This window comes from Lepidochelys kempii, chromosome 2, assembly GCF_965140265.1.
Source record: "Lepidochelys kempii isolate rLepKem1 chromosome 2, rLepKem1.hap2, whole genome shotgun sequence".
NCBI lineage: Eukaryota > Metazoa > Chordata > Testudines > Cheloniidae > Lepidochelys > Lepidochelys kempii.
Window position 1 is genome coordinate 208,914,517 of NC_133257.1, and position 26,465 is coordinate 208,940,981.

The window sequence follows — 26,465 nt, forward strand, 5'->3', positions numbered from 1 at the left end:
AGTTATCTCACTGTAAAATCTTCAGTGGAGACAAGGACTTATAGTGTTTATCAGGAGGTAGCTAGGTGACGTCAGTATTATGCACCCTGCCTTTGGCAGACCTTGCTTCATCTACTTAATAATAACATTAAAGTGCCTTGTCTCCGCTGTGGTTTCACAGTGGGATAGCTCATACACATTAGTTATTATCCCTAAACAAAAACACACCTACAAGTGCCTTGTATCCACTTTGGATTTTACAGCGAGATACTAATTAACTTGCTGTAAAAACACCACCTTTGTGTCAGTGAAGATAAAGCCTTAGAGGCAATTCTATCCCCAGAATTATCCAATACAATTATCTATACTATGTGAATAATTATGTTTACCATCCTTATTAAAGAACACTAAGAGTTATAGACAAAAAGCACTAAAGTGCAAAACATTACATTTTGTGTACGTGTGTAAAGCCTCATGTTAACATGGCACTTTCTTAATTTGGTGGAAGCACCTTTCATGTTAATTTAAGTTACAAACACAGTTATATTGTTTCCTGAATGGCAAGGAATGAAAATAATAGGGCTGTCGAGCAATTAAAAAATTAATTGTGATTAATCGCACTGTTAAACAATAATAGAATACCATTCATTTCATAGCATGATAGAATCATAGAAGATTAAGGTTGGAAGAGACCTCAGGAAATCATCTTTTCCAACCCCCTGCTCAAAGCAGGACCAACCCCAACTAAATCATTCCAGCCAGGGCTTTGTCAAGCCAGGCCTTAAAAACCTCTAAGGATGGAGATTCCACCACCCCCCTAGGGAACCAATTCCAGTGCTTCACCAGCCTCCCAGTGAAACTGTTTTTCCTAATATCCTCCCCCACTGCAACTTGAGACCATTGCTCCTTGGTCTGTCATCTGACAAACAGCCGAGCTCTATCCTCTTTGGAACCCCCCTTCAAGTAGTTGAAGGCTATCAAATCCCCCCTCACTCTTCTCCTCAGCAGACTAAATAAGCCCAGTTCCCTCAGCCTCTCCTAAGAAATCATGTGCCCCAGCCCCCTCCTAATTTTCATTGCCCTCTGGGTCTTCACTAGACCCGCTAAATCAACACCCACTGCATGGATTGCTGCTGCATGGATCTCCCCACAGTGAAGACAAGTCCCTAACTGCATCTACAGTGGGTGGTTAGGTCAATCTAACTTTGTCAAACAAGGCCTGAAATCTTTCAGAGCCTTGAGAATTGTAGGTAGGTTAATGACAGGTTTAAGGTAGCTTAATGTAATTTTTAGACCAGGCCTTAGGCCCGAACCTGCAAACACTTCCTCCTGCGCTTAACTCTAGGGGTTACGCCAATAATAAAGTTTCACATGAGCATGTTTGCAGGACTGGGGCCTTACTGATCTGGCGGAACTGCTACCTTCCCTCCATTGCCTGGGTGTTCACACTAGGGTTGTCAATTCTGGTTGGAGGTATTCCTGGAGGATTCATCACATGACATAATCTTTCATTAAAGATTAATCTTTCAATCCTGGAGCTGGGTTGGCAACACCAGTTCACAGGGTGCCTTCTTCGCAGTGTCTCTGCAGACTGTCACTCACCACAGCTGTGGAATTGTGGGCCGCTGAGACACTCCACCCCAGCGTGGCAGCCAAAGTCGCTGGTTTTGCATGTTCTGGGCACTCAGACTCTAGACTCCCAAGGGCTTCCCGGCTGCGCGGAAAGAAACCATGATGGGAAGGGCAGTTTCAGCCTCTTCTGCAGCTGGTGTTTCCCCTCCAGCTTCAGCTGCTCGCTTTGCCACTGACCCCGGCGAGAAGCGTCCTTGTGTGCCCGCCCTTCCTCTCCCGCAGAGCGTGCTGCCTGCCGCGGGTCTCTTCGCACCCCCCCCCCCCCGCAGCCAGGGAGCCACCCCCGTCCCAGGTGTGTGCGTGCTCGCAGCTGATAATACCCCCCCCCCCTCCGCGGCCAACCTAGTTACTACTTTCCAGCCGCGCTGCCGAGGCCCGGCAAACTCAGCTCAGCAGTGAGGCGGTGCTGGGCGGCGCGCGGCTGCGGGCGCCAGTCAATGGGCTAGAGAGCGCGGCGAGCATCCGTCCCCCGCGGGGCAGGCTGCGGCGGGGTGAGCCACGGGCGTGCTGGTGAGTACGAGCCGAGCGCGCCGCGGTGGCGGCCCCGGCACGCCGGGAAGGCGAAGGGGAGACGCCAGCTCTGGGGAGGGGAGCCGCTGCCCCGCGTCCTCCCTCCCTTCCTCCCTCCTCCCGCTGCGGGCGCCCGCCCCAGGGGCCCTCGCCCTCCCGCTCTCTCCCTTTGTTCTCCTCGCCCCGGTCCCCGTCGGGGTCCCCGTGCGCGCCAAGCGCTGGCTGCTTTTAGCGGGGCTTTAGTGACATCGGTGCCAGGTCGTGCCTGGATGCCCTGAGGGTGATTGCAGGCGGGCTTGGGTCAGTCTGGCTAACCACGGGTGTGTGTATCCACGCCCCGGGGTTACAACTGCAAGCTGCTGTGTAGACACACCCTAAGGCCTAAGTATGGCTTGGGGGGGGGGCTTAGGGGTGTGTGTTTGTGGTTTTTTTTTTAACTGAAATAGTTATAAAGAGACCTTACACCACAGATTCCTCTGCCCCTACAGGGATGAAGTGTACTAGCATAAGCAATTTAATCCAGTGCAAACTGGGTCCCTGCTAGGATTTCTTTTTTACTGCTTTAATTATTGGTTTCAGAGTAACAGCTGTGTTAGTCTGTATTCGCAAAAAGAAAAGGAGGACTTGTGGCACCTTAGAGACTAACCAATTTATTAGAGCATAAGCTTTCGTGAGCTACAGCTCACTCAGTACAACGCTGTAGACTAGCCCTTAGAGGCAAAGGCTGTAGTTCATCAGAATTGGAAACAATCATCTTTTCAGTGCTGCTAAATAATGTGCATGTGATTGCAGGGAGGAGGGCCTGAAATTAACTCGTTTGAGGACTGAATAACTGCATGAACTTTTTCCGAAGCCTGAATGGACTATTGTGATGACCCAGTCTGACCTGTGTAACACAGGCTCTAGAACAGGGGTGGGCAAACTTTTTGGCCTGAGGGACACATCAGGGTTGCGAAACAGTATGGAGGACTAGGTAGGGAAGGCTGTGCCTCTGCAAACAGCCTGGCCCCTGCCCCCTGACTGCCCCCCCCCCAGAGCCTCCAACCCCCCCTGCTCCTTGTCCCCTGACTACCCCCTTCCGGGGACCCCCTGCCCCTAACTGCCCCCCCAGGCAACCCCTATCCAACCCTCCCTCTCCCCTGACTGTCCCGACCCCTGTCCACACCCCTGACAGGCCTATCCAACCCTCTCCCCGCTCCCATGCCTATCCAACCTCCCCCCCTGCTCCCTGTCCCCTGGGAACGCTGTACTTAACTGCCCGCCCTGGAACCCCACCCCCTATACAACCCCCCCCCCCAAAAACCTCTGCCCTATCCAACTGTCCCCTGGGGCCTCCTGCCCCTTATCCAAACCCCCTTACCCTTACCATGCCACTCAGAGTGGCAGGACAGGCTTATTTGAAAGACTGGGAGGTGGGCGGGCGCAAGCCGTGCTACCCGCATGGCGGCATTGCTGTAGCAGAGGGGAGACAGCGGGGGAGGGGCCAGGGGTGAGCCTCCCTGGCCGGGAGCTCAGGAGCCAGGCAGAACAGTCCTGTGGGCCGCATGTGGCCCGCGGGCTGTAATTTGCCCACCCCTGCCCTAGAACTTCCCTAAAATAATTCCCACACTAACCTTTTGGCGTTTGCTTTTATGGTTTTTAAACATTTAAGTTGTCCAGAAAAATAAGGCAATGAAAATAAGTTCCAAATTTTGCTATAACAGGGTAATAAAATTTACATGCTACTTGTTGCCGCCTACTCTCTTTACATGTCTCTCAGTATAGACTCAGGCCTCATTAGAATTCAAAGGATATCTCCTCTGGTGCAGTTCTTCACTAAATATAAAGTCTAATAGCTCTTTGGACTGTCAAGCTACTTGTTCAGACTTGTTTGGTATATAAGGACCCTCCTATGAAGTATTTATGTACAACTTGAATTTGTAATCAATGTTCTAACATTCTGTAGTATTGCTCTCATCCTCCACATCTGCCTTCCTCCTCATATTGCCTAAGGCTTTGAGCAATTTTGTTCTTTAGTCAAAACTGATTTTTTTTTTAAATTACATTTTAATATACTGACAAATGGGAAATACTGTGGTCAGTTTGGATGAGCTATTACCAGCAGGAGAGTGAGTTTGTGTGTGTATGGGGGTGGGGGGGATGTGAGAAAACCTGGATTTGTGCAGGAAATAGCCCAACTTGATTGTCATGCACATTGTGTAAAGAGTTGTCACTTTGGATGGGCTATCACCAGCAGGAGAGTGAATTTGTGTGGGGGGGTGGAGGGTGAGAAAACCTGGATTTGTGCTGGAAATGGCCCACCTGATGATCACTTTAGATAAGCTATTACCAGCAGGACAGTGGGGTGGGAGGAGGTATTGGTTCATATTCTCTGTGTATATATAAAGTCTGCTGCAGTTTCCACGATATGCATCTGATGAAGTGAGCTGTAGCTCACGAAAGCTTATGCTCTAATAAATTGGTTAGTCTCTAAGGTGCCACAAGTACTCCTTTTCTTTTTGGGAAATACTGACTAACTTTCATGAAACTTCCTGTTTTGCTGTCCAGAGTAAAATGTACTCACTTTCACAATCCTCTTTGTCCCTTGTAAAAATGTTCCTGTAGAATTAATATTCCTAAATACAGATTACTGGAGTAATGTTCCTAAACATATAGCTATGGAATTGCAATAAATGTATGCAAATATTATGAAGCACAGGGAGATGTTTATTTAACTAGATCAGGGGCTCTCAAGCTGGGAGTTGGGACCCTTCAGGGGGTTGGAAGATTATTATATGTGGGGTCGCAAGCTGTCAGCCTGCAGCCCAAACCCTGCTTTGCATCCAGCAGTTATAATGGTGTTACATTAAAAACACTTTTTGATATATTTGGGGTGAGGGGTGTCGCACTCAGAGGCTTGCTATGTGAAAGGGGTCACAGTACAAAAGTTTGAGAACACTGAACTAGATCGTTTGTTTGTTTTTTATTTATTTGTACTATTATGGCACCTACAAGCCCTAGATATGGACCAGAACCCCACTGTGATAGGCACTGCACAAATACAGGGGGAAAAAAAGACAATCTCTACTCCAAAGAATAATGAGGTGTCCATCATGGGGGGGGGGAGGGTGGGAATGAGTTTAGCTGACATGTTTTTCCTCTGCATCTTTTTAGTGATGTTCTTATTAAACACTGTCCCCTCCCCGTCCCACATGCAAACTCATTTTAAAGGCTTAGCTCAAGTCCCCAGTCAAGCAAACAAAACACCCCTCCTCTTCTCTGCTGGTTTCTTTCATCAGTTTGCAATAATTTGTTTCATTTAGGCATGGGGGGAATAGCTTTCCCTCTAGTTCTGTCAATCCAAGCCCTGGTCTAACATAAACCTCCAAAGCAAGAAAATTCAAAGGTAATGTCCTCTCAACAACACTTAGCGCCCTGCCCATCCGCCAGCACACCTGAAGTTTTTTAGGAAACCCGGTCCAACATTGTTTTACCATTGAGACTAGAAGTGTCCCTTTGAAACAATTCTATCTGAATGGAAGTCTGTGAAAAGGTATATAGGATTAGTTGGCATCAAGTTCAAGGAGACAATAATATTTCTATGAGCAATAGGTTTAAAATTTGAATTGAAAAAACAAGGTAACTCCTTCATGTAGCAGAAACTAATCTTAACCGAAAGCTGTTCTAGATTCTTCCTTTGAGATTCAGGTTAATCTAGAGATTTCTGACATTCCTAGAAGATGAGGCTGCTGTAGAGTAGACTGAGGTAAATGATGTGTCATTTTTAGGCTCCATTTCTGCAATTGTATATGTGTGAATGGTGAACCTCCTTTCTGCATTAATCTCTTTGAAGTCAGTGGCCCTCTTCATATGTAGAAGGGTCTGCCCATGCAGACCGGATAACTCGTTATTCTGAAATGGAGTCAAAGGATATGCAAACCACAGGTGTATGCGTGTACTGAGAGGGGGGAGGATAAGAAGCCATTGGATATTTAGAAACCGGTAACAGATACTTTAGCAGGGAGTGAGAATTTCTCTGGTATTCCTCCTCCACTGCAAATAATTTGTCAGGTTAGTTCCAGAAGTCAACTTCACCGTAGTAGAATTCTGTGGGGGAAACCCTGCCTGTTGGTGGTTGAGGTTCTTCCCTTCCAAATATAAATGGAGTTGAACGATTGTATTTTACAATGTTCTGGAAATGCGTTCCATACTTGTACATATGCATGTCATTGAGCCTAAATGATGCGAGTGGGAGTTTGAAAATGCAAGAATCTGAACAAATTTAGAGCTAAGGAATTGATCCACCAGCCACTGAAGTTAGTGGAAATATTCCCATTGGACACTGGACTGTGCCCCAAGTACATTGCAATAGCAGATTATAATGAAAGTGCTGAGAGACCTTTAGGTAAAATGTTGTTTGACTTTAAAACATTGTAAAATTCCTTCCATTTTTTGTGTAGTCAGGAAGTACCTTTTACTAAACTTGCTTAAATACAGAACTAAGAGTAGGCCACAGGGGTCTCATGAGAAAATACCTGAACGTCAATTGGTTAACATTGTGTGAAGTATTATCTGAAATGGAATTTTGGGAGTTAACGGAACGGCAAGTTTCTGTCTTTAAAGATATTTTCTTCTTTCCCTCTATTTAATAATGAAACGAGCTCTATGGCCAAGCTCCCCTCAGTATTTTTTTTTTTCTGTCTCTTCTGTCAATATGCACCAATGTTCACTGAGTGTCTGTCCTTGCTTTGAAGTCTGTCCTCCCCTATCGTGGTTTGCACCTCTAATTGACAGATCTAATATCTGTGTGGAACAGAACAGATAATTAACGAAGAATGTATGAATATACAGCTTCAAAGAAAAGAAATGGACAGATAAGACACTTTACATTTCAACTTGAACTCTTCAGTCTTCGCAGTCAGATTTAAAAGAACACTGTCAAGTTAAAAATATTTCATTCTGAAAATATTTCACTTAATTGTTGGTACAAGTAACACGTAGGCATATAAAATCAGAGATGGGAGAAAAATATTTTCCTCAGTTTATGAACTTTATGTAGTCATTTTCACTGTTTCCTCTATATGGTTCCTCTTTTAGAAGAATCTTTGAAATACACTGACTTAGGTAGAGGAAGGCCATTAAACAAAAAGTGATACTAATACGGACATTCTCATGTTAACTCTCTAAAACTCTAAGCTTCTTTAAAGGGGACAACTAAGCACTGATACTTTCCAATTGTACTTTTAAAGCGGATTTGTTCTTTCAGATATTAAACGATTCCACAAGATGTTTGCGAAAGCAACAAAAAATTTTGTGAGAGAGACTGACTGTGGCGGTGACTTGATCCCTGTATCCCGCTTGAATGACTCAGATAAATTACAGCTTCTCAACTTAGTAACAAAGAAGAAGAAATTGTGGTGCTGGCAGAAACCAAAGTACCATTTCTTGACAGTTACGCTGAATGATGTGCTTACTGAAGACAAACCTATAAAACCAGGTAAAACTATACTTGTATGACATTACAGTAGATAAGAATGCAAAGTACAATCTGTTCTAACCATTATTAACTAAAGTTCTTATAGCATGTTACTGTAGGGTTTCTTTTGGCTCTGAAATATTCAGCACTTTTAAATATGAGATGGTTTGATCTTTTCTATGCTTGACTTGTCATTTAGCTAATAACAATACTAATAAAATGTTAGTTAAAAAGTGAAATGTCTTGCCCAGTGGGAGTAGTGTGATTGAATGCTGGAGACTCCAAATGACAGTGTTGTTAAATGTTATTATTTTATGGCTTGACATTCTGAAGAGCTCTTTCAGAGTCAGTGTCAGGCTCCAGTGTGTGGTAATACTGTGCTGTCATAGTGCACTCTAGATGAGAGCGCACTGCGATATGCTCAGCAGTTACCCCTTGCCATTCCACAGGTGAGGTGAGCTGCATCTCCTAATCCTCAAGCCCTGGGGCAAATGATGAATTTGGGGCAAATCAGTCTTGACGGCTGTCTGACCTTTTATAATACATATTTAAAAACTGTTTGTTTCCGATGCTTAATCAGCTGATGTGGGAAAAAAAGGTTTTATATTGATCCCCAAAACAGAAACAGCGCAGGTAGCAGGAATGCAAGCTTTCCCACAGGTCCCCACCAATATTTATCAACCCTGACTTGGAAAGTCCAGCTCCAGTTGCATACAGAGGAGAGCTCAGTCTTCCTGCCTGTTTATTCCTTGTCATCTCTGCCAAAATTGAAGACATTTGGTCACAGGTGACTAAACCTAGATTTGATTGAGTGACCAGCAAGTGAAGGAGTCTGGGCCTGATTCTGATACCGGTTATACTGGTTTATACTAATGTGTACCAATGAAAATCTACTGGTGGTAGCAACAGTGGAAGCATTTGTGTAGACAGGGCTCAGGCATTTTTATCCCCATGTTGTCGTCTCCTGTGTGGAGTGTCTGTACTTGTGTTTCCTCAAGTTGTGTTACTCAATGGTGGGAACCACTGCTAGGCCAACATTCGAAAGGTAATAGCATAGCCAAGATCAGTATCTCTCGGCAGACATGCTATCCAACATAAACAAGTAATCTGAAGTGATCTATGTTTATAACTTGCACATTACAGTTCCCAATTTTGAGTTCTGTGCCTAAAGTGTGTTATATTTTTGGCATTAAAGGCCATGATCCAAAGCCCATTAGATCAATGGGAGTCTTTCCATTGGCTTCAGTGGATCTTGACTCAGGCCCATGATGATACAAACCAAGATAATGGAAAATAAAAAGCTGAAAATATAGGTAGTTGAGTTGTGTATGTATTCTGTGTATGGCAGGAAAAAATCTCTAGGGTACTTTATAAAACTCTCATAGGATTTGAACTCAGTACTGTAAACATCATACATTTCCTTAAAATGCCAAAATGAAAAATAGTGTAAATTGGGGGGGAAAAGATGGAACAAACAAAAATAAGGGTTGTAGGCCAGTTAACTCTTCTGTGTGACTTTATTTACCTGTTCATATTTTCCACAGGCTTCTGTTTCAGGATCTATTGTTTTCAAGTCTGCATTAGTCATTTTTTATTGTGGGCTTGTTTTTGTTTTGTTTTTTTCTTTTCCAAGTTGTTGTTGAGTCTGACTTTGTGAAATATGAGGGGAAGTTTGAAGACTTTGTCAGAGGAAGTATTGAAACTTCATTTGGAAAGATCAACCTGGGTGCTGGAGGAAAAGGCTTTGTAGAAAGCCAGTCTTCGTTTGGAAACCTAAAAAAGCAGGAGGCTGATTTGCAGCAGCTTATGAAAGACCTCAAGGGAAGGTATGAGTTTTAATTTTGCCATCCATGTAAAGCTTAAAAAGGAATAATGAACATGTGAAATATATCTTCAAGTGGCTTATTTTTATGCTGAATTTACACGTTGAACTTGGAGCCAAATCCTCCCTCTGTGGGGCTCTGTGTGGGTGCAGGGATCTGTTTGTTTTGGTGGTTAGTGCAGGACTGGAGCCTGAGTTTAGACAGGTTGTAACCAGTGGGAGTAACAAACCACGGGAGAGGAAAAGGGAATGCCAAAGATATGGACTAGAATCAGGCAGTTTCTTGGATTTTAAGTCTTGTGTAAGGAGTGTGTAGATCTTGATGGATCCAGTAAGAATACTTTTAATGTATATTGGTTGTTTACAAGCTAGAACGTTTTGAGGATTTTCTTCACCAGACGTCTAGGGCAAATACTCATGGAAACCAAACTTCAAATACCCAGTATTCTAGTAAGCAAGCTTTAAAATCTGCTCTCTGAGTGTTCAAGCTAGTAAAACTTGATTGTTCAAATTTAATAGGAGTGAAATACAAAAGGGGAGCAATATGTCAGTGAAAATTCATTTAAATATTAAATGAATAATCAAAGAAAACATTTTACAGCACTTTCCTATCACTAATACAAACTATCCCTTATAACCTGAGGAAAAATAGACTTCTGAAGTCAGGGGCTTAGTTCCATAAGATACGGAGCACCTCCTGACAATCTCTGCGTGCCCCTAAATCCCATATAAGGGCATCATACTACAATGAGTTGCCCATGGACAGACCCCCTTTGTGGAACCCAACTTACTTCAGTGGGAATTTTGTGCACTTTTGCCTTATAGGATTGGGGCATGAATCATATGGGAGTCAAGGGTACTCAGCATTTGGTAGAATCAAGCCCTTAATCTGTTTGGATTCAATGCAACATACTTTAACAACCGTTGCTAATGCTTTGATGATGAGAGGTGGCAGGTGTAGAAATGAGATGGAGGAATTAGTTTTTTCGCTAGCTGCATGATAGTTGTCCAAAGCAGTGTAAATTTCCTTTAAACAGATCCTCTAAAAGTAATCAATTTCTCACAGTAAGGATTGCCTGCTGTTCTGCTTGTCAAAGCCTTTACAAACAGCCATTGAAAGGCACCTTGTTACTTTCTTAGTAAATTTCCTGATTAAAAACATAAATATCCTAGCAAATGTGTGTGCCATGATTCAAAAATGAATTTATATGTAGTATAAAGGGGGGAAAAACTCTTAAGATCTAGAGTAGTTGTCATGACAGTGACACACTAAGTCATGCCTAGTATCCCCTGGAAAAGATGAATTTTGAAAAAGCTAGTTAGCTGCTCCATTAGAATAGGCAACTCTCCCATAGCAAATGGAAATGTACTGAAGTTAATCCAATGTCTGTGGGCTCACAATCTTCACAGTAATTAAACCGCATTTACAAACATTATCTGTATTCCACTCGGGATGGTCATAAGGTATACACCAATCTATGAATACCTAAAATGAAAATTAAGATCCCAATGATTTGTATCATGTTTGTAACTGTAGTGTATTAAATTCATACAAGCCCTAATCTAGCAAAAATATATTTGGCTTCTGAAGTGTGGGAACGCACATGGGACTGCAGAATCCTTGGTTTGTTAGACTCAAACCAATTATTGAGGCCCTTAATTTTCTGAAGGTAATATGCACTGTATCTGAGTCTCACTGGATTGTTTATGCAGATTTTGCACTGGAAGTATGCCAGCACAATATGCCTGCATTGCACCCAAGCATCTGGCTCATTTTCTCTAGAAATGACACTTCATAACTTAATGCTTATGATACAAAATATATTGCCAATATTCCAGCCAGTCCTAGTTTCACTGGGAGTTGGGAGATTACAGAACAAGATTAACAAGATTAATTTGCAGTTTTTCTGTGTCCCTGGTCATAAGCAGTATGGCCCTTAGAATTTACCATGCTGAGGCAGTTCTTTAAAATTGAAATTTCCTGTATTTGTATTTTAGTTGTTTCATGATGTGCCACAAATTTTTCTCCAGCATCTACCTATTATCTTACTCATAGAACATTATGTGATAATATTAAACACTGGTGAGCTTGAAACTGAGGGTTTGATTTTAAGCAATATATTATCAAGGGAGCGTAATTACTTGATTTCACCTAATGAAATGACTTATCCAGGGTTTGTTGGATCTATAATTATTCTGTTCATTTTTAATGTGTGTCCTAACTGTTCCTTTGCAAAAATGCAGTGCTTATTTTGCATTACTTGAATTGTGATATAATTCAGAAGTTTAAATAAAGTTTAAAAAAGAATTTGTCCTCCATGTACATAATACATGATACTGTCCTGCGTGGTGTAAAATCAGCTTCCCTCCACTTATACGTACCTTCTAAAGGAGAACCATAGTAAAGCTCAGAATTAAATTACAAAAAACCTATGGTGTATCCCCTTTTTTAGCAAGGATTTAACAACTGAATGGTGTGATGTAAGGTCCTGCATAAATAAAATTTCATTACTTTTTTACAAAATATGCCCTACAACATCTGTTAACCTAATATGAAGTATCAAAAATAATTAAAATTAAAACTCTTGTCAAATACATGAACAAAGTGCATTTTGTGATACATTATCCTTGCTCTTTTTTGCTGTGTTTGCTGAACTAAGTTGCTATTTCACAAAATGCAGTAATTCACTGTTTTGCAGCTGCTTAGAGTGAATAAATGAGGCTCTACTACTAATCAATTTGTTAGAAAATAAGCTCAAGAATAATTGTTTTGTTTTATACCATCATAGAAGTGTAGGAGTGGAAGGGACCTCAGTAGGTCATCTAGTCCAATCTCCTGCACTCAAGACAGGACTAAATAGTGCTAGACAGTCTCTGACAGGTGTTTGGAGGTTTTTAAGAACAGATTAGACAATGAGGGAGATTGTTCCAGTGATTAATTGCCCCAGTGATTAATTGCCCTGACAGGAAGTTTTTCCTAATGTCCAACCTACCCCCCCACCCCCACCCCCCGCTTCAATTCAAGCCCACTGCTTCTTGTCCGATCCTCAGAGACTAACAAGAACAATTTTTCACCCTCCTCTTTGTAACAATCTTTTATGTACTTGAAAACTGTTATCATGTGCCCTCTGTCTTCTCTTCTCCAGGCTAAACAAACCTCCCTCCCTGCCCCCATCTTTCCTCATAGGTCATGTTTTCTAGACTTTTAATCATTTTTGTTGCTTTTCTCTGGACTTTCTCCAATTTGTCCACATCTTTCCTGAAATGTGGCACCCAGAACTGGACACAATACTCCAGCTGAGGCCTAATCGGTGTGGAGTAGAGTGGAAGAATTACTTGCTTCCAGCTCTCCTCCTAATACATCCCAGAATGATGTCTGCTTTTTTTTTTTTTTTTTCAATAGTGTTACACTGTTGACTCATATTTAGCTTGTGACCCACTATAACCTGCAGATCCCTTTCTGCAGTACTCCTCTCTATGCAATCATTTCCCATTTTGTATATATGCAATTCCTTCCTAAGTGGAGTACTTTGCATTTCATCCTATTTACATTTGGACAAACTGGAGAAATGGTCTGATTTTGAATTTTAACCCTATCCTTCAAAGCACTCACAACCACTCCTAGTGTGGTATCGTCCGCAAACTTTATATATGTTCTCTCCATGTCATTATCTAAATCAGGGACCAGTAACCTTTGGCATGCAGCTCTTCAGGGAAATCCGCTGGTGGGCCAAGATGGTTTGTTTATCTGCAGCGTCCAACGGTTCAGCCGATCGCAGCTCCCACTGGCGGCAGTTTGCCATGCCAGGCCAATAGGGGCTGTGGGAAGTGGCAGCCAGCACTTCCCTTGGCCTGCACCATTTCCCACAGCCCCTATTGGCCTGGCACAGCAAAGTTCTTTAAAATGGAGCCAGTGGGACCTGTGATTGGCCGAACCTGCGGACGCTGCAGGTAAACACACTGGCCCGGCCCGTCAGCAGATTTCCCTGACAGGCCACATGCCAAAGGTTTCTGATCCCTGCTCTAAATCATTTATGAAGATATTGAACAGAACCGGGCCCAAATTGAAATATGTTCTGGTATATTCCAACTTAAAATTCACGTTATTATTGCTTATGCAGTGAGTTAATTAGCCAGATTTATTTATATATGCCTAAACTGAGTAATGGTGGGAGTTTTATTGCTGTTAATCTTGTCCTTCTTTCCCCTCCCTATTATTTGTTCCCCTCATTTGTCAAGTAATGCATGAAATTAAATTGTAATCTCATCAAGGCAGGGACCATGTGTTTGTATTTGTTCTTTAAAGCACCTAAGGGGTTTTTGAGCACTGTTGGAAATACTTAGACTGGTAAGATACCTCCACCGGTTATCTGTTCAATGTAGATTTCAATCAGTAGTATTATATGGCTTAAGTGAACTCATAAAACGTCACCACTCAGAATTGCATACAATCAGGTGAGGGGGAATAGAGTACAGGAAGTTGGAAAGAAAATTCTGGAGCAGTGTCCCCCTTTTGAACTCAGTCATAAGTCTTTTAGTACTCTCAGGGAAGATGTGGCATAGAGTAATTGTCTGGTGTCTCTGTAAGGGAACTGTGAAATACTGTATTTAAGGACAGGTTTCAGAGTAGCAGCCGTGTTAGTCTGTATTCGCAAAAAGAAAAGGCGGACTTGTGGCACCTTAGAGACTAACCAATTTATTTGAGCATAAGCTTCCATCAGCTACAGCTCACTTCATCGCAAAGTGAGCTGTAGCTCACAGAAACTTATGCTCAAATAAATTGAAGGATATTATAGTAAGTATTGTGTTATGGTGTGATGGTAAGTAATCAGTCAGAAAACTGATATTTTAAATGGCTTAATAAAGGAAATAATATGGAACTGTTTAGTGGAATGTGACAGTGGATTAGACTGGTGTTCTCTGCTGTCTGAGACCTGGCTACAGACTTTTGTTCTGAGAAGGAATAAAGCTTTACAAGAGTTGACCTTGTAAAGTAGGAGGTAGTATGTGAATAGAAGAAATAGGCTGTTGTGTTTTATAAGTGAGGTAGAGAAGATTGAACCGACTAGCACTTTTCTGTTGAGTAGGTCCGAGAAATGCATTTTACAATGTGAAGAAGTAGGTGCATTTCTTTTCAGGGGGAATGTCGCATACATTTGATTGGTGCAGCTAGAAACCAGTTCACGTGTGGAAATGGTTCTTCAGCAGCGTAGTTGAGTTTTAAAGTGGTGAGCAGAAATATGTGGTGCTAGGAGATAGGCACACTCACTGATGGGCAACGTCCTAAGGGCCCAACATTGCAAGCCCTCTCTTTGTTTAGAAAGCCCAGCAAATAGCTGAGTACTTAGCATAAAAGTTTGCAGGTTAAGGCCTTTCATCTTTTTCCCCTGGAAAATCTAGGTAGGATTGGATGGAAGAGTGGTCCTAGCCCGCCTGAGGAAACTCTGGCCGCTGGGGACCTGAGGAGGCCACTCAGCTGGTGGCTCTAGGTTTGTTTCTCTAGATTTGTGATCCTTTACCTATTAGAATGCAGTAGTGCCAGATGCTGGGCTGCTTGTATCCGCCTGTCGTGCTCCTTCCTTTTATTGGCTCCTCTCTTTTTCTCTTTGCTGCCTCTGTTCTGCAGCAGAGAGAGAGAGTACTCAGTGCACCTATTTACCCTTTCTTATAATACAAGAAGAGAACTTCCCATAAAATTGAAAGACAGTAGGCATAATCCTGCTCCCATGGTAAGTCAATTGGAGTTTTGCTGTTGACTTCATTGGGGGCAGGATCAGCCCAAGTGAGTTTAAAATTGATAAAAGGAAGCTTTTATTACACAATGTATAACTAAATCATAAAAGCTTTCATTTCATCTTGTAACTTACAAAAACACATACAGAATTAAAAGTAAATATATCTGTGATTTGAGGTATCCAGCATTTCAAATGTTTTATAATGTTTCCTTTGTAAAGCATTTCAGCTCACCTTTAAAGAGTTTGAAAGGAATGCAGTGGAGCGATAGGAAGTTAACCCAGATCGATGATGATGCTGTAAAATAGAATGTGAAAGATTAGAGTGATATGTTGGTTACCATAAATAAGAGCATTTTAAAATATGACTTTTGAAATAGAGACTAACAAATTTATTTGAGCATAAGCTTTCATGAGCTACAGCTCACTTCATCGGATGAAGTGAGCTGTAGGTCACGAAAGTTTATGCTCAAATAAATTGGTTAGTCTCTAAGGTGCCACAAGTCCTCCTTTTCTTTTTGCAGATACAGACTAACACGGCTGCTACTCTGAAACCTGTTGAAATAAAAACTGCAGCTCCATTTGTGTGCATCCTCAGTCATTTTAATGTAGCCCTTCCTGCATCTCATGGTAACTATGCTCATAGTACAAGGCAAAGGAAAACTGAGTGAATGAGATGTCTTAGGCTTGGCCTATACTACAGAGTTAGGTTGACATAGGCAGCTTATGTTGACCTGTGTCAGTGTCTACACTACAGCCTTCAGCCTTGCTCCCACCGATGTAAGTGCTGTGCTACACCGACATAACTCCACCTCCATGAGAGGTGTAGGGCTTACCTCTGTGTAGTTAGGGTGATATGAACCTGTGTTTCTTACATCAACTGGTGGCTATCTTGTCAATTTCATGGCTCCCCAGCCCTGAAATTGACAAGAAAGTTAGCTGCTGTCAGGTCTCCACTCCAAGACAGGCTTGGGCTGCCACTCAGGCTCCACACCAGGAGCCCTGCTGCCCCCCAGGGTCCTGGGACTCCAGGTGCAGATCTCACAGTCTAAGGCAAGAGGCTCCTAGCGGGGAGCTGTGTGGAACAGAGAGCCTTGGCTCTCTTTTTTTTTTTTTTTTTTTTTCTCTCTTTCTCTCTCCGCCCCCCCCACCCCCCACACACACTTCCCCTCTTCAGTCACTGTGTTGTCCTTAAAAGACTCATTTCAGGATTAATTATTACCATTATATATATATGTTCATATTAAAGTCAGTGAGGACAGGAGGGAGGCCGCTAGTGTACAGGGACCATATTCAGGAAAGCATTTAGTGTATGTCCTGTTGGAGTCAATGGAATTGAGACTTGAGAATAGGAGGCTTCAGTTTTGACACAGGACTCTTAAATGGTTAGCTGTACTCCAGAGTCAAAAGGTATAAGAGGGTTTAGGCCAGATTAACTCCATTGCAATAGATGAAACTGAACTCTGAAGGGCCATTTATTTTTAACAAAATTTAAGCAGGTTTTGAAGTACTTCTTGAGTTAGTACTATTTCTGGTACCAAATTAATCTGGTTGTATTTTTCTACATTCTCATTTCTTTTCCTATAACTGGATAGAATGGAGGATGTCCTATAACTTTGTAACCACCTAAAATAGGCACAAAATAGGTGGAATGAAAACAAGAGAGCATGGGGGAAAGGTTCTAGTGTTGCATCCCTGTTGGTCCGTATGTTGCCTATTGCAAGTTCTTTGAAGCATGGACCCATCTTGCTGTATATCTTCAAGATGCCTAGCACACTTCTGAATACTGCATAAAGCTTAATTATAGTAATAATATGGAAAGTGTAATCTCTGTTAGTTACTATGCTGCTCAGTAGCCCCAGTTTTGCATGTCGGTGGGAGTTTCCAAGAACACTGTTGTTTGTGACCATTTGAAAATTCTTGGATTTCAAAGAGCCTGACCTTTCAGATATAAAACTAAGCTTTACAAAAAAAAAAATCTCAGGAATGTTTGGGTACATTGTTATAACGATTATTACATTGCTTTGATATATTTTGTTCCTCATCTGCACAATTTTTAGGGTTTTTAGACCATTCTTTCTGAATGACTGAGCTTTCACAGAAACAGAGGTTTCTAAATTCCACACTGATCAAAAATTGTCTGACAGTATGGTGTGTTTCATTTTTTTTGAGGGAGGGGGTGGGTTAGTTTTTTGTTTTTAAAGAACCAACCTGACTTAAATCTGATGTTGTGCTGTCTGTGTAACGTCTGAAGCTCCAGAAACTGGGGTGTCTAAACTTTTTTAATTCCTAAAAAAAAAGAGCTAGAGATGTATTGATTTAAATGAATCTGATGCAGAACGTGTCTCTTGTATTCTATTTTCTGGGAATGATAGTTTAACCCGTCTGAATACCCCATTTACAGTAGAATGGAGAAGAAAAGATTAAATAACTCCTGCCAAGGATGGCAATCTTTTAATCTTCTAGCTATCTTGCTAGCTAGAACTGTCTGTTAATAGAAGGTATGACCCCTCTTTTAGGAACCTCAGATGAGTATTTTGAAAAAGGTTGGTATAATTAACACATTTTAGTTGATGGAATACAGTTAAAAGTTCCTTTAACTTCACTGACAGGATTGAATCCTGTCAATCATAGACCCCAGAAGATGTGGTAATGAAGTATGTAATCCATTTCTTAGAAAAATTTTGTGGTTTCTTGACATTTTTAGGGCATGATTCTGGTACCCTTTCTCATGTTGAATAGCATCTTACTTCAGGAGTGACTTCAGTGGGACTTAAGGACATGCTTAAGTGCTTTGTTGAGTTGGGATGATTTGCTAAATTGGGGACATAATAAGGTGCTACTCAACATGAGTAAAGGGGGCAGAATCGCTCCCCCCTCTTCATTTCCCCACCCCGCCATCTTTTGAATGTGACAGTTCTGGTAACTGATTTTTTTTTTTTTTTAATGTATCCTTGACCTTTGCAGGTGCATTGGAACTGACACAGGGAATAACACTGAGGTAACCTTTTAGTCCATGCAAGGGCTTTAAGCTAAACAAATTCATGCTAGAAATCCTGCATTTTTAACCATGAGGGGTAATTAACGATTGAAACAACTTCCTAGGGATAGGGGGGATTCTCCATTTCTTGAACTTCTTTAAGTCAAGACTGGATTTTTTTCTAAAAGATGGATGCTATCACTGAAATAAATTTATGGACTAAATAGTTTATTGGGTGAAGGTCTATGACTTGTGTTATGCAGGAGGTCAGACTGGATGATTTTAACAGTCTCTTCTGTCCTTAAAATCTATTAAATGTTATCTACTTCTACCATGTAAAGTACTTGGTTAGTTGTGACCCTAGTTTACCAGCCATGAGTCTGACTAGACACTAAAATGGATTTATTAATAGCAAGATTAGAAAACGGAGGTAATTATTATAGGTGGGGTTGGGAAAATGTCGTCTTATTAAGGTTGCCTGATATGTCCTATTATAAGACCTGTTTTCAGTTGTTTATAACATTGCCAAACTTTAGCTGATTCGTCTGAAATTTTCCACTTTGAAGGTCTGTCTCAAGCAGAATTTTTTTTAACATTTTTTAGCCAAAACAGTTGCATTGTTTCTGAGAACAACGCTAGGGAAAAAAATCTTGTTTTGCCCATTTTAAAAAAATTCTGGTGTCCTTTTCTTTGAAAACTGTAGTTGGCCCCATGCTTTGGAGCAGGGACTTGAAATTTGCAGGAGGGTGATCTTTGTGTCAGGGATGTGCCTTTTGCTATCCCCTGATAAAACTACCCAAGTTACAAGCTTTTGAAAAATTGCAGTTCACACATGGTCAGTCAAGACTTGCTAGAGCATTCCAGCTAAAATCGTGGAAGATTCTGTCCTCACTGAGCATGCTTGAACCTCTTGCAGCTACTGGTGTTGACCAGACTGTACATGTACTGTCCCCATAGAATGACAGAACATGGTCCAGCCCAGGGCTACAGAGGCCAAAGCTGGACTTCCCCTATAATGGCTGCTCCGTGCCACAGTGGAGCCAGTCTCTCCTATGCTCTCAATGATACCTCACCCCTGCTGGCACCCAGACAGAGAAAGCTGTCTGATCAAATGCAGAGGGGATAAAAAACAGAGCAGGGAGGAAGGAAAAGGAGTAGATTGGGACAAGGAGATTTTTGGAACTGGGAGCTGGGACTGGGAGGCAAATTAATTCTGGTATTTTCTAGCGTTTGAGTGCTTGACTTTGCAGCCTTAATTTTCTTCTAATAATTTCAAATTACACCCAAAAAACATTGGCTAGTAGACAAGGGTGTGAGATAGGCATCCTTAGGTATGCCACTGGATGGACCACAAATATATATATATATATTTTGGTACTTACTGCAGTCCTTATTTGGGAATTGGCTATTATGTGGCTCAGTGACTTCAATGGGGCTATGCTTGTTAGTCAGCAATAGATTGAAGCTAGTGGGGCAGAGTCTCATCTGGTGTAAATTGTCATAGCTCTGTTGAAGTCCATGACAACTGACCCACCAGCTGAGGATATGCCCTTATGTTTGCAAGATCGGTTTATTTATTTTGAAATCACAAAGGAGTCTTAAATTTGTCTGAAGTTATTTGGCTTTTATTTAAACAAATAAAAATAACTAAATAGCCTTTTTGCTGGAAATGAACCAAGAATTCACTAAATATGGTGGGATTTAAATTGTTCCAAACAGATCATTAGAGTCTTGCTGCTACCAGATAACAAAAGAGAACATAATAATTTGAGGAGGATACTCATACTGAAACCATTTATACTTTACAATAAAAGCTTCTTACAAAGATTGCTGGGCATACAATTAAGAAGAATGTTTTATCAGCTGCAGTGTTTATGCTATTAATATCCTTTTTTTTTAAATTTCAGAACAATAAATCTAAACAATAATTTACTGCAACAAGTGCTAGGAAGAAAACATGAGGTACTATGTATCTTGACAGAAAAGATCGTAACAACTCAAAAGTGTTTGGTGTCTGAACATATTCAGACGGAAGAAAAATATGGTGGCGTGGTGGGACTCCGTACAAAAATTGTAAAGGTAAAAAAACAAAACAACCCACCAACCATGCAGCGCGCACACAAATATTTCTTCAACGTCATTAGATGCCTTAAAAACCTCAGTTATGGTATTAAAAAAACAATAACTGAGAAAATTTCCACTTTTTTTTCCTCCTGATTTTGGACAAACCATATTATAACTGACCATATCCTGCCCTTGATTTATTAATTGATCGAATAGATCTGTTTCTTCTTACTGCTAGAGCTAAGCACATAACTGGCAATGAGCATGTTATCTAATTAATTTAGCTCTTTCTCCTCCATATGAATTTTCTGAGAACAGATCACTTTCTTCATATGTATTCATTATTTTTAAGTATTTGGCAATTTTTGTCTATTTTAAACTGTATCCATTGCAAATGGTTCTCCACAAGTATTAGATACATTGTTTAGTTGTCACTGATTGGTAGAGTTCCCTAGTTGGATGAGCGTGCAAGCTCTTTTGGGGTGAATCTAGAACCTGGTTTCCATGAATACTCTTGGCATGTGATTCAGTTTTTGTGAACATTCATGCCCACGACATATGATAACACAAATGTTAAAGAAACAGCACTTTAAAGGGGCAAGAGCACAGCTGAAGCCAATTCATGTAAAAATTCAAGTGACTATTTAGAAACCAGATTTTGCCCTGTCACCCAGCTCCACAGAGTATGAGGATCCTCATTGTTTGACCGTTTTCTTCAGGTGCGTTCAATGTGCTTCTGAAATAACTAACAAACTGAGGCAAAATCATCAGAACTACCAACAAATCCCCACTGTAGGGGCACTTCCACTGACCTAAAGCTGGCAAAGGTACCTGCTTTACCAGTTCTTGTGCACCTGGTTGTAAAGAGGATGGGGATGAGCAGGAGGGGTGTCAGGATGGGAGGGCAGAGCAGCAGTATGACAAAGCAAGGACCAGTTTTTTCCCCTGACTTCATGGGACTTTACACCAGGAGCATAAGTGAAAGCTAACCCCTGCACACACTGGGGCTGGAAGCTGAGGGTTGAGGTGCTGCTCTTGTCTCTTACCACTGGGCTGAGCTCAGGCCCAGAGAGCTTTGTTAAGATAAATGTTCAGACCTCTAATATCACATGTGATCTTGATTTGGGCACAGTGGAGAATTGAGCTAATGCTTTTCCTAATCTAATTTTTGTTACCCTGAAGTTCATTTTGTGTGCAAGCTGCTCTGTAGTTGAATCAAATAAACAGTGGATGAATCTGTCCCCCAGGTTTCAGTGAGCGAAAATGGGAATGTGAGAAAGGATTCCAATGTGGTCTTAGAGATTCCTGCTCCCACCACTATTGCCTATGGCATAACTGAACTGTATATAAAGCGTGATGGTCAGTTCGGTAAGTACAATGCCCGTTTTCTTTTGCATGTAGCTCTGCTATGGAAAAGAGCTACCTCCTCAAGTAAAGCCTTTCATTCACCTGCAGGCTTACAGCACCTGGTTCTTGATTGCCCCTGCATCTTGCATAGTCGTTTACACCAGTGCAAAATGGGCATAAAATGTTGCTACCATTTTTATTTAGTAGCATTTTATACACTCTTCACACTCACTTTTCATTAGTATAAATAACTGCATAAGATGCAGGGCAACAGTCACAGTATTGCCTGTCTGTACAAAATTTTATTAGAAAAAATGAAGAAATAAAGTGTGACGCTTGTAGTTCATGAGCTTTACTGATTTTACATTCAAATGAATATAGATCAGCTCAGAAAAAGACTGTAAAAATTTCCTTGCCATGTTCAGTCTTTGTCTCTTGGTTACTTCAGATCAGATTCACTCAGATTACAAGTAAAAATACATTGGGGTTGGAGATTTTGGTTTGTTTTGCTGGGTTTTTTGGTTTGTTTTGTAACTCCCTGCTCTGGACAGTCCATCTGGGCTCTTCCTTGTGTATCATAACTACAAATCCCAGACCCACGTGAGGTTACAGAGGATAATGTGCAAGAAGGAAAGAACCCAGGGTGAGTGTGCAGTGCAGGCAGTTAGAAAAGTTAGCGCATCCGAGATGAACTGTCGATGTCCTTAACGTGCAATTGAGATGTAAACCTACAATGCATCTCATTTGGGTCTGTTACAGGAGATGATGGCCAGCTGGAATCTGGACTGACTTTTTAATCTCCTGATGATGAGTTTGTAGGACTGGCAGGAATAATAATAATAATAAAAAAAAATTGTAAACAAAATGTATTTGACCTAAAGTCATCGAGACACGATGAACAGGAAAATTCCATAAGGCCGTGCATTTTATAGTCGCTTTTCAGAACTGAACTGCATTTCCCAGTTAACTACACTACGCTGAATCAGGTCTTAATAAGACATCAGGCCAACGATGTGTATTGAAATATTATTTAGTAAAAGTTTGTGGCTGGGAATCTCTCCCTGGGAATATCCTGTGTTCTGTCAGCTAGTTAGTGTGTGCATGCATTCATTGATCCGTATTCTCATGTGTTTCTTCACTGCTGCCTGACCCTATTTTCATTTTAATTATCTAGTCTTTCTCTCTTCATAAACAACATATGTCTCATGTTGACTTTATTTGTTGGACTTCATAAACAACATATGTCTAGTGTCTTTTTTTTTTTTTTTTAAATTTTAGTTTGTTGCAATAATCATCCATCCCTTCCCTTCCTTTCAGTGGGCAGGGAAACCAGTGGGACTAACTGCAGAGTAAGGTACTCTTCAGCAAGAGTAAGAGTGGAATTAATATCTGCTTAAGAATATAAGAATTGCCATACTGGATAAGATCAGAGGTCCATCTAGTCCAGTGTCCTGCCTCTGATAGTGGCCAGCTCCAGCTGCTTCGGAGGAAGATGGAAGAATCTCCATAATGGATAATTATCGAATAACCTTCACATGAGTCTTGTTTGTTCTCATTTCTGTCAGTGGTTGGCTTATGCCCTAAGGCATGAGAGTTTAGTCTCTCTCTATCTCTCCTCCTCTCTGTATATACACTCTCTAACATGGCTAGGGAGGGTCTTAGCTATAAAAATGTCTAATCCTTTTTTGAATCCTGCTGAACCCTTTAGCACAGTGATTTTTGTGTGTCTGTGTTCTACAGGTTAATTATGCACTGAATATAAAAACACTCCCTTTTAAAGGGTTGAATTTTTTTCCCTTTTGATTTCATTTTGTCCCCTTGGTTTTGTGTTACGACAGCGGATAAATAGTAGCACCTGGCTGATTTTGCTTTGTACCATTCATTGTTTTATATACCTTTGACATGTCTCCCCTTAATAATCTTAGTGTCTCTGCGTCTCATCATTTTCATTGCCCATCTCTGGATCTCTTCAGTTCTTGTCACCTTATCTCAAACATGCTGGCAGAAACAGATGACTGTGTTCTAGGAGAGGGTGCACCAATGATGTTATATAGTGGCATTACGATATTTTGACTTTCCAATCCTCTCTGCCCTCACCCCCACCTCTATAAAGAGTCATGCAAACTTAATGTGCTATAAAAATAATGAACGATAGTAACAATACAAACTTTCATAGACTTGTTTGCTTTTGAATCCAGATCTGTTATGGGATTTGACAGTTGTGACTGCCTCACTTATTTTCACATGATGCTGTGTATGTATTTCAGTCACTGGCCTCATTCTCCCATAAAGGGCAGTTGGGTTTTTTGTTGTGTGTTTCTTTTTTTTTTTTTAGTGATAGCTTCTCCCTTCAGGTGTGCGTATGTAAATCACTCTAACAGTAATGGGAGTAACACAAGCATACTGAGACAAGACTATACTCCTTAGTCAGTAATGCCTTGGCTGCTGCCCTTGCTGGGAAAGGCTTTTATTTGTTTTAATCTCTTTCTGTTCCTCTTTAAGTTGTTTTACAGGTGACAGCAGCTTTCTGAAAGATTGCTTTTTTTCCCCTTCCTTCTGTAGCAGAGATTTTTTTCCCCCTCACCCTTTGAAATACCTGTTTACTTTTGGACTTTCTTCTTTGTCACATACTACTTTAAAACTGACTGACTTACTTTTTTTAGTCTACCCATTTGTTTTGCTACAAAATGCCATGGATGGTATATGGTTCAATATCTTTTTGGGCCATTAAATTTTGTAATAACATACAGGGTCTTGGATTATTTCACATATATTATTCTTTTGGGCATGGCCTAGTGGTCTGAGCATAGGTCTGGAAGTTACAAACTTGTACATTCTAATCCTGGCTCTGACAGTGGCTCCCTTTGTGTCCTTAATTTCTGCCTTGGTTTCCCCATCTGTAAAATGAAACTTGCCTAACTCTCAGGGTAGTTACTGTTTGTGAAGAACTGTAAAGCTGGACATTGTTGGGTAGACAGTACTCTGTTACTAGCGATAGTCTTCCATATGATGAGCCAGATTGTGCCCTCTGAATTGAGTAGAGAAGGGATCCTCCACACACAAATGTCCCCTCTCTTTCACAGAAGGGTGGATCAGTGCCTTCTGTGGCATTGCTCCCACCTCCTTTCCAGTAGCCCACATAGAAATCTGGCTGGGGGCAAGGAAGTGGCAGCCCCACATTGGGTGGGGTAGAGGATGTACATCAGCCCATCGTGAACTGACCGAGACTAGACTGGAAATGTAATGCAGCTCGAAGCTGTATTTCCTTTCCCATGGAGTCTCCTCCACAGTGGGTGTCTCCCTTGAAGGGTAGTCCTGGAAGCATCCATGGCCAGAGGAAGACCCTAGTGATGCGACTCTGTGGGAGCCAGGCTGCTACTGAGCTAGCATGGACCTGGCCTCTCACTGATCTATGGGGCTTAGGGATGGACCTTCAGCCTTCCAAAAGCCAGGCAGCCCCATAGAAGAACCAGGGCAAAGCTCTGAGGGATGCTCATGGAGTTTTCTGACTTGTAGCTCTTTCACAGGGGTTTCCTGCAGGAAGGGGTGATCTGGCCCACTGTATATAACATCTAGTAGTTTATAGATAATGTGAGAAATATATAGATTCTTCCCTCATATATAATATGCAGGTTTTAATTGTCCATGAGGAGCATTGTTCTAATTTAGCAGATTGCTTCTTTTCTTGGTATTTGCTGAACGGATTATTAAATGCATCCACAAAATCTTGTCTCGCGTTCTGTAGTTAGTACCTGTTTCCATTTACATCAAGGCAGATCTGTGCACAGTACTGTTCTAAATAAGCAACAACATATAATGTACGTAGTTCATGTAGACAGTGACTGTTAGCCATTTTTTTCCATCTACAAGAAATCAGTTACATAGCCTTCCTGAGTGCATGTTTCTAATGTCTACATTGAAAGTTCTAGCATTAATATTTGCTTCTGTCCACTCATGTGGTTTTATTTATTTATTCACTTGTGTTTCTAATTACAGAATTCTGTCTGCTAAATGAGCAAGAAGGAGGTTTTGAAAGAGAAAACACAGAAGGCTCATCTTATCCATATTCTTTACCATTTAGAGACTCTTCCTTTCTATATCAGCCAGACGCTGTGGATAGTGACAGGCACTCTGGAGACAGAAACATCATTCCCAGCGATGCGTCCTTAAGTGTACTGAAACAAGGTATTACCAGAAACGCTTTATTTGATTACACTACAGAGTCTTAAGCAAGATAACAGAAGGAGGTATTCTTGCAGAATAGTACATAGAAATTATGCTGTCCTGTTTTAATAGCCTCTAGCAATAACTCCTTGGTGATCACTTAGAAAAAAATTGGAAGATATTGTACTTCTGGAATGAATGTATGAAGGGAATGGGAGTAAGTTGTTTCTCTCCTAGGAACATATTGTTACCCTTTGTCATAAATATAACCTTGTACAGTTTTGGTTTTACATCCATTTTATTATATCCCTGCTAAACTGCACAAGATTAATAATTTATGTTGGCACTGAAAAATGTTCATTGAGAATATTTGACACATGATGTGAAAACATTCTCTTAGTAAAGCTTCTCAGGGAAGGTTATTTGACATCTCCAGAAATACAAAGCAGTTTTTTCTTTATGAACCTCTCTGAGTTATGAGAAACCTTGAAAAAATCAGAGTTGAACACTAGGACTAAACTCAGATGTGAGCTAAATGGCAGTGCAAATTACATGTTGGTAAATTAAGTGGCTAGGGAGTGGAAAGGTACAGTTGTACCAAAACAACAAACAGGAAGGAGTAAGAAGGTCTAAAATAAAGGAGGCCCCATCCCTCTTTTATATTGCCTCCAGTAGTCCTGCCTTTACACCCACTTCCCCATACCAAGGTGTAATTTACCAGTTATGTCACCTCTGAATTTGGCCCTGAGTTCAGTTTAGTCAATAATTTATGACCAAAAT

General features: G+C 41.2%; 1 protein-coding gene across 3 annotated transcripts in view; it reads left to right on the top strand.

Moving 5' to 3' along the window:
• The first annotated feature begins 1,620 nt into the window (after window positions 1–1,620).
• GSDME (gasdermin E) overlaps window positions 1,621–26,465 on the top strand; it is a 31,431-nt gene continuing 6,586 nt past the window's right edge. The window contains exons 1-6 of one of the 3 annotated variants that reach the window (XM_073329535.1): window positions 1,621–1,903; window positions 7,367–7,597; window positions 9,210–9,402; window positions 20,018–20,189; window positions 21,422–21,542; window positions 25,518–25,706. In XM_073329535.1, the coding sequence (XP_073185636.1) occupies window positions 1,711–1,903; window positions 7,367–7,597; window positions 9,210–9,402; window positions 20,018–20,189; window positions 21,422–21,542; window positions 25,518–25,706 (1,099 nt within the window). In that variant the 5' untranslated portion in view covers window positions 1,621–1,710. The other 2 variants (XM_073329534.1, XM_073329536.1) reach the window with 2 other exon arrangements.